Source organism: Balaenoptera acutorostrata, chromosome 13 (assembly GCF_949987535.1).
Source record: "Balaenoptera acutorostrata chromosome 13, mBalAcu1.1, whole genome shotgun sequence".
Lineage (NCBI taxonomy): Eukaryota > Metazoa > Chordata > Mammalia > Artiodactyla > Balaenopteridae > Balaenoptera > Balaenoptera acutorostrata.
The window spans coordinates 55,617,740-55,635,828 of NC_080076.1; the positions used below are offsets into that span (position 1 = coordinate 55,617,740).

The 18,089-nt window shown below is 36.1% G+C and overlaps 1 protein-coding gene and 1 long non-coding RNA gene across 6 annotated transcripts in view; one reads left to right on the forward strand and one right to left on the reverse strand.

Moving 5' to 3' along the window:
- The first annotated feature begins 33 nt into the window (after positions 1-33).
- LOC130704669 (uncharacterized) overlaps positions 34-18,089 on the forward strand; it is a 44,035-nt gene continuing 25,979 nt past the window's right edge. The window contains exons 1-2 of the long non-coding RNA XR_009005115.1: positions 34-167; positions 8,955-9,027. This is a non-coding gene — a long non-coding RNA (uncharacterized LOC130704669). The remainder of the gene's footprint in view (positions 168-8,954; positions 9,028-18,089) is intronic.
- YES1 (YES proto-oncogene 1, Src family tyrosine kinase) overlaps positions 10,717-18,089 on the reverse strand; it is a 77,791-nt gene continuing 70,418 nt past the window's right edge. For all 5 annotated transcript variants that reach the window (XM_057527232.1, XM_057527231.1, XM_057527229.1 and 2 more), the window contains exons 10-12: positions 17,308-17,461; positions 14,189-14,320; positions 10,717-13,333 (exon numbers count right to left, since the gene is read on the reverse strand). In XM_057527232.1, coding sequence (XP_057383215.1) covers positions 13,125-13,333; positions 14,189-14,320; positions 17,308-17,461 — 495 coding nt within the window. In that variant the 3' untranslated portion in view covers positions 10,717-13,124. The remainder of the gene's footprint in view (positions 13,334-14,188; positions 14,321-17,307; positions 17,462-18,089) is intronic.

Here is an 18,089-nt window from a genome sequence, read left to right on the forward strand (position 1 = left end):
CACGTTTTTCGCGCCAAGTTTCCGCCCCGTACCGGGGAAGCTGCACCACAGGCGGACTCGTTCAGGTTCTCCACCCACCTCGCTCCGCATCGGCGACCCCGCAGGACCCTGCTCCGCCCAGACTAGAAACACGCAAAGTGACCTTACCGGGAGCGGTGCCCGAGAGTGTGAGTCCGGTCAGAGTGCGATCGCCTAGCAGCAGGTTCGGGTCAGCTCGGCTAGAAGACCCTAAGGGTCTTTAAGTGACCTCAGCCTGTTTACCACCTGATAAATTAAGAGGCGGGTCACCATTTATTACACCCTTGCTGATGCAGAGTGCTTTAAATACATGACCTCTTATCCGCCCAACCCTACAAGGTAGGCAGGTCATGTCCACTTTATTGGTGAAGGAATGGGGATTCGGAGAGATTGATTTAAGAGACGTGCCCAAGGCCACACAGTTAGTTAAGTGGCTGAGAGTTCTAGCTGCAAACCCAGGGCTCTGTCCTCTGGGTTGCAGGGACTCTGGGGTTCAGAGCTATAGGATCCCTCTGACAGCATGGTGAAAGCTATGGACACCACCCCCTCCAATGTGCACCTGTAAGTTTTTATACCATTTTGGGGGGCGGGGGTCACTGACCCCTTGCCTTGTAGTACAGCATGCCACCTTTCAGTTCCTACTTCTGGGGACTGCTTTGAAAATTAAATGTTTGGGAAGCAGTGCTATATAGATATTTCATTAATATATGTTCCTGTTGGTATGGCAAGGATGTTTTCAGGGATACCCAGGTCACCTCTGCGGCTCAAGGATGCAAACCCCATTGAATGAATTCCTTTGGCTAAAGACTGTGATGGTTAACTCAAATGCCTACAGAGGCTGGGTGGACACCAAGAAGCAAGGGTGGGGGGGGGCGTGAGGCAAGAGGCAGTCACTGCAGCTAAGGGGCAGCCAGTTAGCTCCAGCTGATTGTGGCCCTGTGGGAATTAGAGCCCGGACTACTGCATCTTCACATTTTCCAAGGGAAGTCTGAAATTCGAATGTTAATAGGAAATAGCCCTTCTTTTCCCTGTCCTACCCACTTTGCCATTTAGATAGAGATAATTTTACATATGGATCAACATTTATTAACACTTAATTGTGTTACCTATTTGTTCACCCCTATTTTTTGCTTTCTTGATTTTGGGGGTTGGGGGATATGCTCAATTTATTTTTTTCAGAATGGGTCTCTGGCCTGGGTAATATATTCTGAGTACTTTGTGTTCTGAAGATGTCTTTGTTTTTCTTTCAGATTTGAAGGATTTTATTGTATAGAATTCTTAGTTCAAATGAATACTTTTTAAAGTAATGTTAAGTCTCATTCTTTAAAGAATAAGCTGAGTTTTTTTTTTCCACTCTCTGGAAAATGTTTGGATTTTCTCTTTATGGTTTTAAAATATTACTAATATGTTTAGGATTAACTTAAGTATTAATCTTACTCTACAACTGATGGATTCTTTCAAGCCAAAAACAATGTATTGCTCTGGAAAGTTTTCTCTACTGTTCCTTTCATTGGTTCTTCCTCTTCATCTGGAACTTATGTTGGTTTGATATTAAACCTCTGAATCTGTCACCCATGCTTTAACTTAAACAAAAACAAAAATACCACAACTTTTTTGACTCTTTGTTGAGTTCTGGGCATATCCTTTGGTTTAATATTCCAGCTCACTGACTGGATCAATTTATCATACAGGGAGAAGCCTGGCTACCCAGCTATTCCAAATGCTGACCACACCCCCCATCCAAATCCCTATAATTAATAGCCCCATTACTTCTAGGAAAAATAAAGTAAAAGGGACAGGATTTATACTCCCATCTTATACAGCTAGAAAACCAGCTAAAATATTTGGAAGAAGGGACTTCAGACACTGGACCACAGGAGAGCAGAACTGTGATCTTGGAGAGAAGAAAAACAAAGCACCCTACAGTTGCACCAGCTTACTGTCTGGAGGCTGGAGGCTACTGGAAAGGGGGGTCCCAAACTGAGCCTAGCAGCCTTACTGACTTGAGAAGACTAATATTAGTGTTTGAGGAGGCCAATGTGGCTATAATTTGAGAGGCAGAAAACAGAAGGATCTCTTCTAATCTTTGGCTGAGTGTGGGTATGTGTGGATATGCACATGAATGAGAGGAAACTATTCAAATTTGAGGAAAGTCACCAGAAAGGAATAGGCAAAAAAATTATTGGAGGTTGCACAAGGTAGGGAATGGTACCTATTCCTGCCAGCCAGAGTGAGAAGATTTAGTAATACATGGGGCATCAGGTAGAATCCTCAATGGGGTATTGTCTTACTGGCAGAAAAAGTCTCCTAAGACTAAAGATTGTTTTGGATCTAACAGAGCTTGAATGCAAAACTTGGAAGGATTCAACTGATTGCAAGTTAAGACTAGACAAAATAATACCTGGAGTTTCCACAGGGCTTAAAATAGTTCCTGTCCCCACGAGCCAGGGTAGAAAGTGTACATGAATCAAAATTCAACATTATTTAAAGGAATGCCCCCCCCTCCAAATTCTAGCAACCAAAAATTACAATTTATAGTGTCCAGCATCTAATCAAATTTACAAGGCATATATAAAAGCGGGAACATATAGCCCATGAACAAGATAAAGGTCAATGAATAGAAACAGACCCAACAGTCCTAAAATTCAGACAAGGACCTTCAAGATGGAAACTACAAGCATAAGGAGGAGAGGTATGAAAGATACAAAAAAGAAAAAAATGAAAGCTACAATTTCTAAGATTAAAACAATACACTGTATGGGATTATAAGCAGAAAAGACACTGCAAAAGAAAAGATTAGTGAATATGAAGACAGAGCGAAAGAAAGTATCCATAATGAAGCAAAAAGAAGGATTAAACGGAAAAAAGAATAGAACAGAGCATCACTGACCTGTGAGACAATAGTAAATGGCCCAATAGACACGTAGAGTTCCAGAAGTGAATACAGAAAACAAACTGAAAAATAATGGCCCCAAATTTCCAACTTTGATGAAAATTATAATCCACTGAATCAAGCATCTCAAACTCTAAGTAGAATAACCTTTAAGAAAGTCATGTGAAGGTACATCATAAATAAATTGCTGAAAACCAGGAATAAAAGACTATTTTTAAAACATTCTGAAAAAAAAAAAAGACACTCTACATTTAAAGAAATAAAATTGAGCACAATAGAAGACTTTCTGTCAGGAATAATGCAAGTTAGAAGATAGGGAAGAGACATCTATAAAGTACTAAAGGGAAAAAAGAAAACCCTGTCAACCTAGAATTCTTAACTGAACTAAAACATTTCAAAAAGGAAGCCAAATAAAAACTTTTAAAATGCAGTACTATCAGACCTGTGCAACAAGAAATATTAAAGGAAGCACTTCATGGAGAAGGAAAACGATATCAGAAGAAATCTGGATCTATGCAAAGGAATATTACCAAGGATAAAGGGAAATATTTAATAATGATAAAGGACTCAATTCATCCTGTGACACAATAATCATAAATGTATATGCACCTAATAAGAGTTACACAACACATGAAACAAGAAAGATAGAATTAAAAGGAGAAACAGAAAAATCTACAATTATAGTTGAGGATTTCAACATTCCTCTTTCAGTAATTGATAGGAAAAGCCAACAGAAGAGCAATAAGAATATAGAAGACTGAGCAATACTATCAATTTGACCAAACTGACATTTCTAGAACACTCTAGCTGACAAAAGCAGGATGCATATTATTTTCAAGTACAAACAGAACATACATCAAGGTAGAACATATTCTGGGCCATAAAACAGAGTTTTAATACAGTTATACATTTGAGAGGATTGAAATTATACAAAATATGTTCTCTGGCCAAAACAGAAATAAACTAGAATAAAAGAGAGATATCTGGAAAATCCCCAAATAATTAACAATTAAATAGCAAACATATAAATAAGCCATGAGTCAAAAAAGAACTCAGAAGGGAAATTAGAAAATATTTTGATATAAGAACATATCAAAATATGTGGAATGCAGTTAAAGTAGTATTTAGAGGGAAATTTATAACATTAAATGTTTGCATTAGAAAAGAAGGAAAGTCTGAAATCAATGATCTGACCTTCCACCTTAAAAAAAAAGCTAGAAAAAGAAGAGTAAACTCCAAAATGACAGAGCAAATAAAACCCAAAAGGATGAAATAAGTGAAGACAGGAAATCAGTGAAACAGAACACACATGCACATGGGTGATCGTGCACACATGCACACATACACACACATAAATACATGCATATAGAGCAAATCAATGAAACCAAAAGCTAGTTCTTTGAGACAAATCACTAAAATTGATAAACCACTAGCCAGACTAATGACGGAAAAAAAGGAGAGAAGACACAAATTACCAAGATTACAAATAAAAGTGGAGACAGCACTACAGATCCTACAAACACTAAACAATAAGGGAAGATTATGTACAAACCACCAAAGTTCATTCAAGAAAAAACAGATAAATAATCCTATAACTATTACAAAATTTAATAATTTAATTCAAAGTGAAAAATTTTCCCTCAAAGTAAATTCCAGGCCATCTCAGCTTCACTGTTTACCAAACATTTATGAAACAATAGCAATTCTATGTAAACTCAAGAAAATATGAGGGAACATTTCCCAGCTTTTAAATAAAGAGGTTAGTATTACCCTGATACTAAAACAAAGATATTATAAGAAAACAAAACTGCAGAACAATATCACTCATGAACATATACACAAAAATCTTTTTAAAAAATAGCAAATCTGACACTAGCACTATATAAAAAAGACAAAACATCATGACTGGGTGAGATTTATCCCAGTAATGCAAGGTTAGTTTAGCATTCAAAAATCATTAATGTAATTATTCTTCTTAATAATAGACTAAAAAAGAGAAACTATATGATCTTCATACAGACTGAAGAAGTATTTGACAAAATTCAACGATTCATGATTTAAAAAACAAAAATCTCTTAGAAAAGTAGCAAAAGAAGAAACTTCTTCAACCTGATAAAGGACATTTGGAAAAAACTATTGCCACCATCTGACTTTATAGTAGAAAATTAATGCTTTCCCCCTAAGATTAGAAACAAGGCAAGGATATCTGCTTTCACCACTTCTATTCAACATAGTTCTGAAAGTCCTAGTTAGTGTAATACAGCAAGAAAAAGAAACAAAAAGCATATTGGAAAGAATAAAGTAAGCCTCTTTATTCTTGGATGACATGATTGATGGTCTCTGTAGAAAATCAACTTTGACTCACAGACATAGAGAACAAACTTACCGTTACCAAAGGGGAAAGTGGGGGTGGGAGGGAGGGATAAATTAGGAGTTTGGGATTAGCAGATACAAACTACTATATATAAAACAGATAAGCAACAAAGTCCTACTGTATAGTACAGGGAACTCTATTCAATATCTTGTAATAACCTATAACAAAAAAGAATATGAAGAAGTATATATATATATATATATATATGTATAACTGAATCACTTTGCTGTATACCAGAAACTAACACAACATTGTAAATCAACTATATGCCAATAAAACTTTAAAAAGGAAAATCAACTTTGCAGAATTTACCAAAAAAAGCTACTAGAATTAATGAGTTTAGCAAGTTTTAGGATTCAAGGTCAATTTAAAATCAATTAGGGACTTCCCTGGTGGTCCAGCAGTTAAAACTCCACGCTCCCAATGCAGGGGGCCCTGGTTCAATCCCTGGTCAGTGAACTAGTTCCTGCATGCCACAACTAAGAGCCTGCATGCCGCAACTAAAATAGCCTGCATGTCACAATGAAGATCCCGCATGCTGCAACTAAGACCCAGTGAAGCCAAATAAATAAATTAATTAAATATTAAAAATATAAAATAAAATCAATTACATTTAATATAACTAAAAACTGGAAATTAAAATTAGAAAACAATACCTCTTTGTATTAAAAGTCTGGAATACTTAGACACAAATTAAACAACGACAACAACAACAAAAAAGCAAGATCTATACACTGAAAACTTAAGACCTAAATGTACAGAAAGTTCATAATCTTGGATTGGATAATTCAATATTGTTGAGATATCAGTTCTTCCCAAATTGAACTACTGATTTGATGCAATCTAATCAGAATCCCAGCAGGATTTTTTATAGCTATTTAAGGACTTGATTCTAAAATCCCCATGGAAATTTAAAGAACCAGAATAGCCAAAATAATCTTGAAAAGAAGAACAAAGCCAAACAATTTAAACTACTTGATTTTAAGACTTAACTATTATAAAAGCCACACTAATTAAGACAATGTGATATTGGCATAATGATACACGTATATCAATGAAACAAGAGTCCTGAAATAGACCCACACATATACAGTCAACTGATTTGAAGAAGATGCCAAGGAAATTCAATGGGTAGAAGTCTTTGCAACAAATGGTGCTGGAACAAATGGATATCTGTATGGAAAAACAAACAAAACACCACCCTTGGCCTTTACCTTATATCATATACAAAAGTTATCTTGGAATGCAGATGTAAACATAAGAACTAGAATTATAAAACTTCTGTAGAAAACAATGGAGAAAATCTTTGTGAACTTGGGTAAGGCAAATTTTCTTAAGATACAAAGAGCATAAATTATAAAAGGAAAAAAAATGATAAATTGCACTTCATCAAGATTGAAAACGTTTTCTCTTCAACAGATACCATTAAGGACATGAAAATGAAAGGTGCAGAATGGGAGAAAACTATTTGTAAAACATGTGTCTGGTAAAGTACTTGTATCCAGAATACTGAAAGAATTACAACTCAGTAATAAGACAAACAACTTGGTATCAAAAGATGGGCAAAACAGACCCTCCACCAGAGAAGATATATGAATTTGAAATAAGCTTTTGAAAAGACTCTTTTTTAATATAGCAGCCTTATTCACGATAGTCGCAAACATCCAACACTTCGTAATTGGACAAAACCAAATTGTGGTACATTAATACAAGGGGAAACTTCTAAGCCATAAAAAGATGAATCTCAAAAGCATGTGCTAAGTGAAAGATGCCAGACACAAGTGACTACATATTGTGTGATTCCATTTATGTGAAAACCTAGAAATGTAGAACTGGAGTGGCAGAAGGCCCTCAGTGGTTGCCACGGGTCAGGAGTGAATGGAGAGGACTGACTGTAAAGGGGCATGAGGGAACTTTTTGGAAAGATGAAAAAGTTCTAGATCATGATTCTGGTAGCGGTTTCATGACTGTATACGTTTGTCAAGACTCACCTAATTGTACACTTAAAATGGTGAATTTTATTTTATGCAATTACACCTCAATAAAACAAACAAAAAAATGTTGCTCTAGGGCTCCCTCCTCCTCTTTTTATTTGTTGATTTTGAGTTTGAATTCTCTGAAATTGCACTTAAAGCTCTCCAAGAATTTTCTCTTGTATTTATTTTGGACTGGGTTTCTTCTGGTTCCAGGAGTTTCTCAAAATTTCTGGATTGATGTCATCTTTCTAATTTTCTAGCAGTGGTAAGGATTACAAAAACAGACAAACCAACAACCCAAGACCTTTGATCCTTTCAAAGAGTTTGGGATCGGGAGACGTAAAAGCATACATGTAGTTTGCTAATTCCACAGTATATTCTCTCAATGTTTCAGGAGACCAAGGCTGTCCTTGAAAACAGTAATTATAAATAGTAATTGGAAGTGAGTAAAAGGACTCTCATAACATTTAAGGGACACACCACTTCAAATAATTCAGTTTTTCTCTTAGGATCACTGTCACTCCTGGCCAACTGCAAAGTTGTTTCTTTTTATTTCTCTTGTCCCTATTACCACTTGGGCTGGAGGCAATTTTTTACTTCAGATTCTCGAAGTCCTCCAGCTTCCTCATGCTAACCTGACCTTTAAGATGTGAGTGAAGCTGTACTGAACTGCTCCCCTGTGTATGTGGGAAACCTAGTGTCTGTCCCGCCCAGTGTCTCTCAAGCGCTTGGCGGACTTTTATTTCATCACAACATTTAAACTCTTACGTGTGAAATCCACCCCTCCCCGTTTTTGTACCTTGTCAACCCTCTGGACATTCCCCTAATCCCTTTACTTCCCTAAATGCCACCCACCCAGGGTGTGTAGCAGAGTTGAAGGAAAGTTTGTGGTAACGGACGAGAGCTGATCAAGCATCTTAGACATCTTGTTTCTTGAAGGTCTGTGGGCCTTTCCTGCTACTGTGGGGTTCTCACACCATTTAACTTGGCTTTTATTGTTTTACTAATTTTCTGGGTACCTCCTTTTTCTTCCATTTCCTCTTTTTCTTAGGTCAGCACTCCCACCCCCTCATTCCTATTCATCTTTCATTCTACTCATGAATTGAATGATTCATTCATTCTTGAATTGGAGTGTTACATCTAACTAGTCTGTTCAATGGAGTTTTAATATATATGGCTACCAATTTTTGAAAAATAGAAATTTAATTGAAAAATTCTTAAAGGTTCCAATTTAGAAATTAAGAGTTTTGAATATGCTCAACATTTGGTATGTTCTCTCCATTTAATAAAGTCTTATGGTAACTTTACATTTAACAGAATATTGTATATTGCTACTGTACCAAAAATGTTACTGTTTTGTATTGACTCTCACTTTGACATATAACATAAGAGTTTCCGGTTTTCTACTGATACATCTAGTGGTGGCATGATGGGCATCAGTCAGGGTCCCAGCTGGAATCAAATGGCACACTCGAATTAAGATAATCAAGGATATTTACAAAGAGGGGGGCAGGATAAGGGAACCACAAGAATTAATGCAGCAACCCACATTAACAGAAGCACCCCTAAGGCAGAAAAGATAGGGGATGGGAGGTCCCCCAAAGGAGAGGAGGTCCCTTCAGTTGGAGGACATAGCCAGCCCAACCTCACGGGGAGTGAACCAGGGGAATAAATACCTTGACCTCTCTTTCAGGTTTCCTCCGGTCTTCTGCTAGAGCTCCTCGTTGGCTCAGCCCAAGAGGAATCCAGAGCAAGGGAACCCACTGGTGAGTACAGGTCAGCCTTCCAGCAGAGTATGGCTGTGGAAGGACAAATGGAAGATACCGGGCACACATTGCTTATTTTAATCAGAAATATTCCTTTCTGTATCGACAATTTGAATGTTAATTAATCGGGACTCTGATTGCTGTTGAAGGAGAAACTCAACTTGATATCTTAAAAAAAAAAAAAGTAAAGAAAGAAAGAAAATGGAAGAAAGGCAGGGGAGGAACTGATTTTAGGGAAATAAATGCTGTTCGGACACACACTCTCCTCCTCATCTCTGCATATGCTTGTTTGTTTTGTATCCAAGTGGGGACCTGGACTCCAAGAGCATTGGGGTAGATCTTTAGAGCAGTATAATCAGACAAAGGATGACTCATCTTCCAACTCCATGGAGAAAAGTCTCAGAGAACTTTACTAGGAGATTTAAATCTTGATTAAAAGAATAAATCAAGGGATGAATAAACATTTAAATAGACGGGATGGGAAGACTGATTGGAAAGGTGTTATTTCTTACAAATTAACTTATAAACATAATGTAATCCTAACCAAAATCTCACTTGAACTTTTTTGGAGTACGAAAAATAAAGTCTAAACTTCATCAAGAATTTGCCAGAATACCAAGATGAAGAAAAAAAAAAAAAAGGAATCGCAAAGGCAACTTGCTTAATTATTAAAATGCATTATCAAGTGATTAGTCATTGAAAGTATTATACTGACGTCAGAATGGCCAGTTAACTGGACAAAACCAATGCAGTGGGCATGGATTAACCAATAATTGGTGCTGGGAAAATTAACTGTATGGGAAACAATCATGCTAGACTCGTAAGTCACATTTTATACCCAAATAACTTCCAAATGAATTAAAGAGTGATGTAAAACACAAAAGCATAAAATGTAACAGATGAGATGAATATTTAATCTTGGGATGCAAAGGACTGTTTAGACATAAAAAAGATTTGACAACATACAAATGTACAACTTAAATGTCAAAAAAATTACATGCAAACTTAAAAGGCAAACAGCAAACTAGGAAAACATTCTTAAGTTGAGAAACTATTACTGTACTGTATAAAAATATTTAATAAATGTTTACTAAATGATGTGTTTGTTGATTAAATGTTACTTTTCTGAAATCATTAGGGAAAAGCAAAGCTAATAATTTTGATAATATAACAGTAAACGGCAATTAATATTATTACCTTATTGAAAATAACAAATGCTTTTGATATTCATAATTTAGTATCTTATTTTCATTAAACCTATAATAGAAGTGTAAAACACACACAGAAATAAGGCTCACATATTTTTCATTTTTAGAAAATTGAATCCCTTATGATCAAAAGTAGTTATTCTATCTTATACCCTTCACACAGATTCTTCTGTGAATAGCTTCACTTAAATCACTTAGGTTTCTCTGTACAATACATTAAAACTGTAGTTGCTGATATAATTAAAAAAAAGAAAAAAACCTGTAAAAATAATGTCACTCACCTGACATGGAAAATTAACCACACAGAATGAGTTCAATAATGTTCTGAATTTAATAAAGAATTGATTTAACTCTGCTCAAGAGTCATAACTCAACACTTTTTTTCCCCAATGGAAGAAGAAACAGAATATACTTTGCTTTAAATACCAATTCTTAAAAAACTGATGAGAAAGTATGAGTAGTGGCTAAAAAGAGAAATGGGTGCATTCAATTAAAATTTTTATTTCAATTATCCACAAAACAATATAATAACACTTTATAAAAATATTAAGTTTTAGGCTACCATTATTCATTTAAAAAAGTGTGCTAGAAGGCTGTTTTTGCCAACTTCCTCTTTTGGTAAGGAAAACACATTAAGAGGTTGAAGAAGAAAAGCTGTTGGAAAAAATCTTCAAATGTACAAAGTTCTTTATTTTTCTCAGCAATTTAAAAATACATAACCATTTAAACTGAATACACATTAAGTTAGTGTTTTATTTCCTAACTATACAATCGATATTATAAAGAACTGCTCCATTCAGTTAAAACCTAATGAATACCATCAACTTTTTCTGGCCTATTTTTCTGAAGAGAATTAGTACATAAACATATAATTTTATCCTTTTTAAAATGCTTAGAAAAATTGTAATATCATAGTTCACACAAAGCCCTTTAAAACTCTGATGTCACAGGTTGTAGACGTTAAAGGTAAGTGATGACAGCAGTCTTCTTGGGAAAATCCTCTTGGAAGAGGGATTCAATACTAAGCAGGTTACGTAAACATAAGAAAGCCACCACAATTTTTAGTACCAGAACTGTTGCCAACCTGCATGAAGTTCATCTGCCACATTTTAAAATGGTCTGAATCTCAACATAGATACCACAGCACAGAATTGTAAATTTAATGATCAAATCAGGTATGTGATGGTAGTCAGTAATAATATTCCTAAAATACTGGGACCTGATGTGTTGCTTTATTTAAAGTGTGACCATAAAAGAGAGTATTTTAAAACGTAAATACCAGACTTTCATTTGTCAGATTCAGTCCCTTTGCTAGGCACTTAAACCAGTGATGCTGCTATTCAAATTCGTATTTTGGAATTTTCTTTTTGAGTTAGTCATAAAAATCAGTATTATTCTATACGTTTCACTTCTGTACTTTAAATAGGCAAAATCTGTCCCCCTCTTTTCACCACTGCTATTTTTCCGAATACGTTTTCCTCCTCAAATCAACTAAATTCTAGAGGGGAAAAAATGATAATCATTAAGTATATTTAAAAAGTGAATGTAGATTCAAACACGGATTTGAAAACTGGAGTTCTAAAAATGTTTTACATAAAAGCTGTATCACTGGAATTAGTGGGAAGCCTTAACTATTTTGAGGCTATAGCACTCATTTAGTATTTATGTTAAGAAAGATTAGCTTTATAGTCATACCTTATAACTCTTAAAATCTCAGAAAATAAGTGAGGAGCTTTGAGTGCCAGCAAAGCCATTTTGTCACTCTGTAACGTCAATATTAAACATTACATTCCATCTCTCTATCTGTAAAACTTTCACATTTTCTTTTCTCATATTTCTTTAAATACATTTTCCTCTCTGTTAGTCTATATTCAATAAGAGCAAAAGTGCATTCAAGTCCCTGATCTAGTGATATTTTATATTTGTGGCACCCATCATCATAAGTACATATTAGCAATCTCACAGTACCAGTCTGTTTTTCAAAAAAGGACTGTTTAAATGCTGGGTTTATTTTTTTTCATGCTATCTAAAGATTAAAAGATTTCCCCTTTGATTGGATAGTATGATTTCAATTATATATTGCCTTTAAAAAAATCAGTGCAACCTTATAAAAGATTAACCCATATTCTAGTTACCTTCATTATTTTAAACTGAGCTATTCAGAAATGATTAAAGTGAAAATTTTCTTCTACTTTCCAGTTCCATGAGTATACTGAGTATTAACATAGTGCATTATACTTTCAAATTCCACTGCTGTTGTCTAACATTTAATCAAGTTTTAGATGCTGTTTATATTCCTTTTTGCTTCTAAAAACCTGGCCCCCCCCAAAAAAAAACCTGGCCCACTTCCATGCAAACAGAGGCATATATTAAGGTTGCATATTAACTGTTCAACTTAGAAAAAACTTTTAAGAATAATAAATGCAAGAAATTTTTAAAAATTGGAATGGAATTGTTTGGTCCCATGAAGTTCTGTAATTCTAGATTTTATTATGGTATAACTTTTTAATCTCCCAAGTTTTGTCTATACTGATTGATAAATTTCTCTTAATTATGCATTTGGGGAATAAAAGAAAGGTAGTGATTCATAAACAGTAGCCTTGTTGCTCTTCATTGTCATGCTATCACTCACACAGTCATCAATATCTTAACTATACTTTCTTTGGACCCTGAAATAAGCTGAAAAATTCATCATTGGTACTTCAGAGTTTAACACTTGGAAAAAAAAAAAAGTGGTTTTGTGCAACCACATCTGTAATTCCAGTTTACCATCAAAAACATGCAGGGTGAAGAAGATTTTCTTCTTTTGATTCCTGTACGTAAGTGAGGAAGTCTACACAAGTTCTTTACGTTTTGGCAGATTTGTGCATATAAAATTGGCTTCTTGGATTATAAATTTTCTCCTGGCTGGTACTGCGGCTCTGTAGCAGTGAAGTAGTCTTCCAAGAAGGACTGGATATATTCAAACGTTGGTCTTTCATCAGGGTCCTTCTTCCAACAAAGATTCATCAATTCATGTAGGGACTCTGGACAGCCCTGAGGGCACGGCATCCTGTACCCTCGTTCCACCTGTTCCAGCACCTCGCGGTTTACCATACCTATCACGCAAGATTCAAACACCAAAAAACAGTGACGCCAAACACCACTAGCAAAAAGAACAAATTCCCTAACCACTAACTAATTGGAGGTATATTCGAGTGAGTTTATTTAGTGAAACGATTCTTTCAACAAAGAAATAAATTTTAAATGTCAAAGTACATCAACAAGAGCTTAGAAAATGCTAATCTGTTTCAACATATCTTTTTTCATTCCACCTAAAATCTGGCTTTTAATACTAATGCCTTCAAAATTAATGAGAATTGAGAGTGCTACTCTGAGGTACGGATACTTTCTGATACTAACAGTTAATAATGACCAAACTTGGGCTAATGAGGAACAGTGGCAAGACAGTGTCTGAAAGAACTTTCAAACAGGAATTCAGAAGAAAGAGTGCTAGTCCTGGTTTTGCCAAATATACTAATTATGTTATTTTATATCAAGTCAGTTCCTTGAACCAGTTTCCTTATCAACTGTCACCTGTTTGACTTACCTCAAGTTATTACACAGTTCCTTTCTTGTATTCCTGTAATCCCCACCAACCCCAACAGCAGTGCACCCTGTGTTATCACAGGGTAAGCATACCCTCAATTACCTGGGGAAGGAGAGGACTAGGATATATTTATGTTCATCTCCTAAGAGAACAGTAGAGCGAAAAGGCCCTTTTAGAAAATGCCCTAAAGGGAGAAAACTGTGCACATCTTACCCTATCTCAAGGATTGTGGCCCTCATAGACTGCTCCCTATCCAATGACAAAAAAAAAAAAAAGACAGATAGAGAGAGAAATATAAAGGTCTCCCCCAACCCCTTACACTTTTGCTCATAATAAACTCCAGTTACATGAAATGCAAACTTACCTGGATATGGCACTCTGCCCTTTGTTACCAGTTCCGTCTGTAGAATTCCAAATGACCATACATCAGACTTTATTGTAAATCGACCATATAGTGCAGCCTCAGGAGCTGTCCATTTGATTGGAAATTTTGCACCTAAAACAGTATTGACAAGCTTGCTTCAGTAACTTGTTTTTTTCTATTTGTGTAAATATGGCATAAGCAAGGTTAATTTTTTGTCACTATCCCTACTGTACATGTCATGTGTCAAATTCTTCAGAAGTACAAGATACATGGGAAAATTTTCTTTAATACTATTTAAAATTTGCATTAATAAAAATTGCATTTCTTCCTGATAAGATATTCAATGACAGAATGGCTGGTGGGGATAGAAAATCATTCAAGAAAATAGAGGTGGGGGCTTCCCTGGTGGCGCAGTGGTTAAGAATCCGCCTGCCAATGCAGGGGACACAGGTTCAAGCCCTGGTCCAGGAAGATCCCACATGCCATGGAGCAACTAAGCCCGTGTGCCACAACTACTGAGCCTGCGCTCTAGAGCCCGCGAGCCACAGCTACTGAAGCCCATGCGCCTAGAGCCCGTGCTCCGCAACAAGAGAAGCCACTGCAATGAGAAGCCCGTGCACCTCAACGAAGAGTAGCCCGTGCGCAGCAACGAAGACCCAATGCAGCCAAAAATACATTAATTAATTAAAAAAAAAAAAGAAAAGAGAGGTAAAAACTCTAGTAAGAAGCAACCAAATACATGGGTGATAGGATCTATAACTTTTAAGTCAGTCTAGCTCCTAGTAGTTCTAACTGTTGGTTGCCAAGAACGTATTCTATCGGTTCTAATGTCTACTGGTTTTCGACCACAATCTCCTTTCTAAATATTTTATGATATCTCTCTGGAAAATTTTATTGTACTATCATTTTTAAAAGCCTAAAAGACTAAAAAATATTTAGTCAAATACTTAGTGTATACTTACTTTTTATGCACAAGACATTATGCTAATTGTTACAGGAGACACAAAAATATAGCCTTTGTGATGTTTATACACTTACAGTGAAAATGAGATTATAGGTGTCTTAAACACTTGAAGTTGCTTATATATGTATATAATGTTGTAAAACAGTTCTTTAGATGTTCAAACAGAAGATCAATTTTCATTAGCACAATCACAAAAGGTTTCATTTAAAAAGTGGAGGCTAAGTTTAGCCTTAAAGAATGCTTAGAATTTTTGCAGGTAAAGATTAAAGAAGAATAGGAAGATATTTCAGCTGGAGGGAACAGCACAAATGTATGGAGGTTGAAAAGAAAGCACTGTGTTGAAGACAGGGTTTCTCAACCTGGGGACTACTGGCATTTGGGGCTGGATAATTCTCTGCTTGGTCGGGGCTAGCTTGTACTTTGCAGGGTGTTTAGTGGTATGCTGGGCCTCCCCCCAGCAGATGCCAGTAGCAGCCTCCCAGTTGTAACAACTAAAAATGTCTAAAGGGACTTCTCTGGCGGTCTAGTGGGTAAGACTCCGCACTTCCACTGCAGGGGACACGGGTTCGATCCCTGATCGGAGAACTAAGATCCCTCATGGTGCATGGCGCGGCCAAAAAAATAAAAAATAAAATAAAAATAAAAATGTCTGAAGACGTTGCCAAATGTCCCTTGGGGAGCAGTACCACCACCTCTGGTTGAGAACTGTGATTTAGGGAACAGTTCCCAGTGGTTTGTGTACCAACATGGTCAGTGACAAAAAGATACAGTCCAATGAAAAAAAGAGAAGAAAGATCACATATCAATTCATAAAGCTAAAATCATTAATTTATAGGTATAGCCTTTATTCTGAGATTACATTCTTCCCGCTTGTGTAGTGTTAAAATGCTCTTTCTTTTATGAAATGATGGTAATAGTGGATAGCCGAAAAAAGTTTTTTTGGGTATATCTACTAAATAAATCTTCGCTAACCTTTACGTTGGTCTTACTGGTTTGTATTGAAATAGTTTGTTTATAATTCAGTTGCAGACAGACATTAGTCAGTGAGCTCCTTGACAGCAGAAATCATGCCTCTTACAGCTGTGCCCTCACGTCCAGCACGTAGAAGGACTCAAATGTTTGTTAAAGACAAGCTGGAACTAGACAGTAGGAGATGCTGAATGCCAAGGCATCTTTTTTATAGGTGTGGAGGCCTGAAGGTTTCATCAGGATGAACAACCTATGTGCTGATTTGCACTCGACCTTACTTACTCTCTGCCTGTCAAAGTTACACTCTTTCTTTGCATAGTGGACTGAGCGTCCACTATGTTAGGTAATGTCAGGCATTCTACATCTATTAATTCATTAAGTTTCACAACAATCTTGAAAAGTAAGTATTACCATCTAATGTTTATAAGTGAGGAGACTGAGGCCCAGTCAAAAAGGTTAGGTAACTTGGGTGAAATCTCTGGGCTAACAGGAGATGGAACTGGAACTCAAAAACCCATACTCTTCCTGTATGCATATATTTTGTCCTTTAAATGTGTACCGAATGAGAGCTCAGAGAGATAGACACCAAATAAAAGAACTGACCTGTGTTAATTTCTGTAAGCTCCCCTCCCTCACTGTTTACAGTGTCAATCTTATAAGTGTTTTCATTTACTACAATTTTATATATAATAAAGAATTATTGTAAATCTGGCATGGAAATGGTTTCCAAAGCCTTTATAAAGTTGTATGATATTTCTTAAGATATTAGCTCCTAGTCCTTAGTGTAGTAAAAATTGGATGGTTCTGAAGTTTGTTACAAAAGTTATTTTAAAATGTTTCTTATTTGTTGGCATGCCAAAGGAAGTGTGAAGAGGAGAATACTGCTTGCTATATTTATAATGCAAAGAACACCCACAGTCAGATTCTTCCTTGGGGGAAATAACTATCAGAAAGCCACAGTACTATGCACCGTGTATAATTTTATGAATAAAAATCAATGTTTTTATGACTCTTTTTTTTTTTCTTTTCCTTTTTTATTGGAGTACAGTTGCTAATGTTTCTATGACTCTTCTGAGCAGACCGAGAGCTGTTCTTCTTATTCTGTAAAACCCTGTATATTCAAAAGAATGGTAAGAAATACCCATCGAAAATGAGGTTACAAGAGTTTATTAAAAAGTCATTTTACCTTGTCTAGCTGTATACTCATTGTCTTCAATTAACCTTGCTAAGCCAAAATCTGCTATTTTGCACACAAGGTTTTCTCCTACAAGAATGTTAGCAGCCCGAAGATCTCGATGAATATAGTTCATTCTTTCAATATATGCCATACCATCAGCAATCTTGGGAAGAAAAAAACATATATGATACAAAGGGAAGGAGGGAGAGGACAATTCTGGTTAATGTTAAGTCAGATCGCTGAAGAATCATGTATCTTCAAAAGAGATGATGGTAACAGGGCATAGTCTAGCAGATAATAAGAAGAACAGAAAACCTTTTAATGGAGGGGGAGGGAGAGGAGGATAAGGAGGGAGAGAGGGAGAGAGAAGGAAGGAGAGAAGGAGAGGGGATAGGGGAGTAGGAGAAAGGCCCACAAAGCCTGAACCATTTACCTGGCCCTTTCCAGAAACAGTCTGCGGGCCCCTAGTATAAAGGGGCTCAGAGCCTTGAGCTCAGGTGTGTGGACGAGGCTTGACATATGCCAAAGTCTCACAGGTACGGTTTCTTGGTATAAAGTTTCTCTAAATTGCTAGATCCCATGGACATCTGGACACTCACTGAGAGAGGAGTCTTAGACCCAATGTGTCAATCAAAGCCAATAAAAGGCCCCTTGAATACCTACCACACATCTGAATATAACTTTTAATAGTTTTCATTTATGTTTAAAAACAAAAATCCAGAATAGTAAAACTATCCCATCTTTAACTGTATATTGCCATCTTATTTCTTGTTTTGGACTATATTAAACAA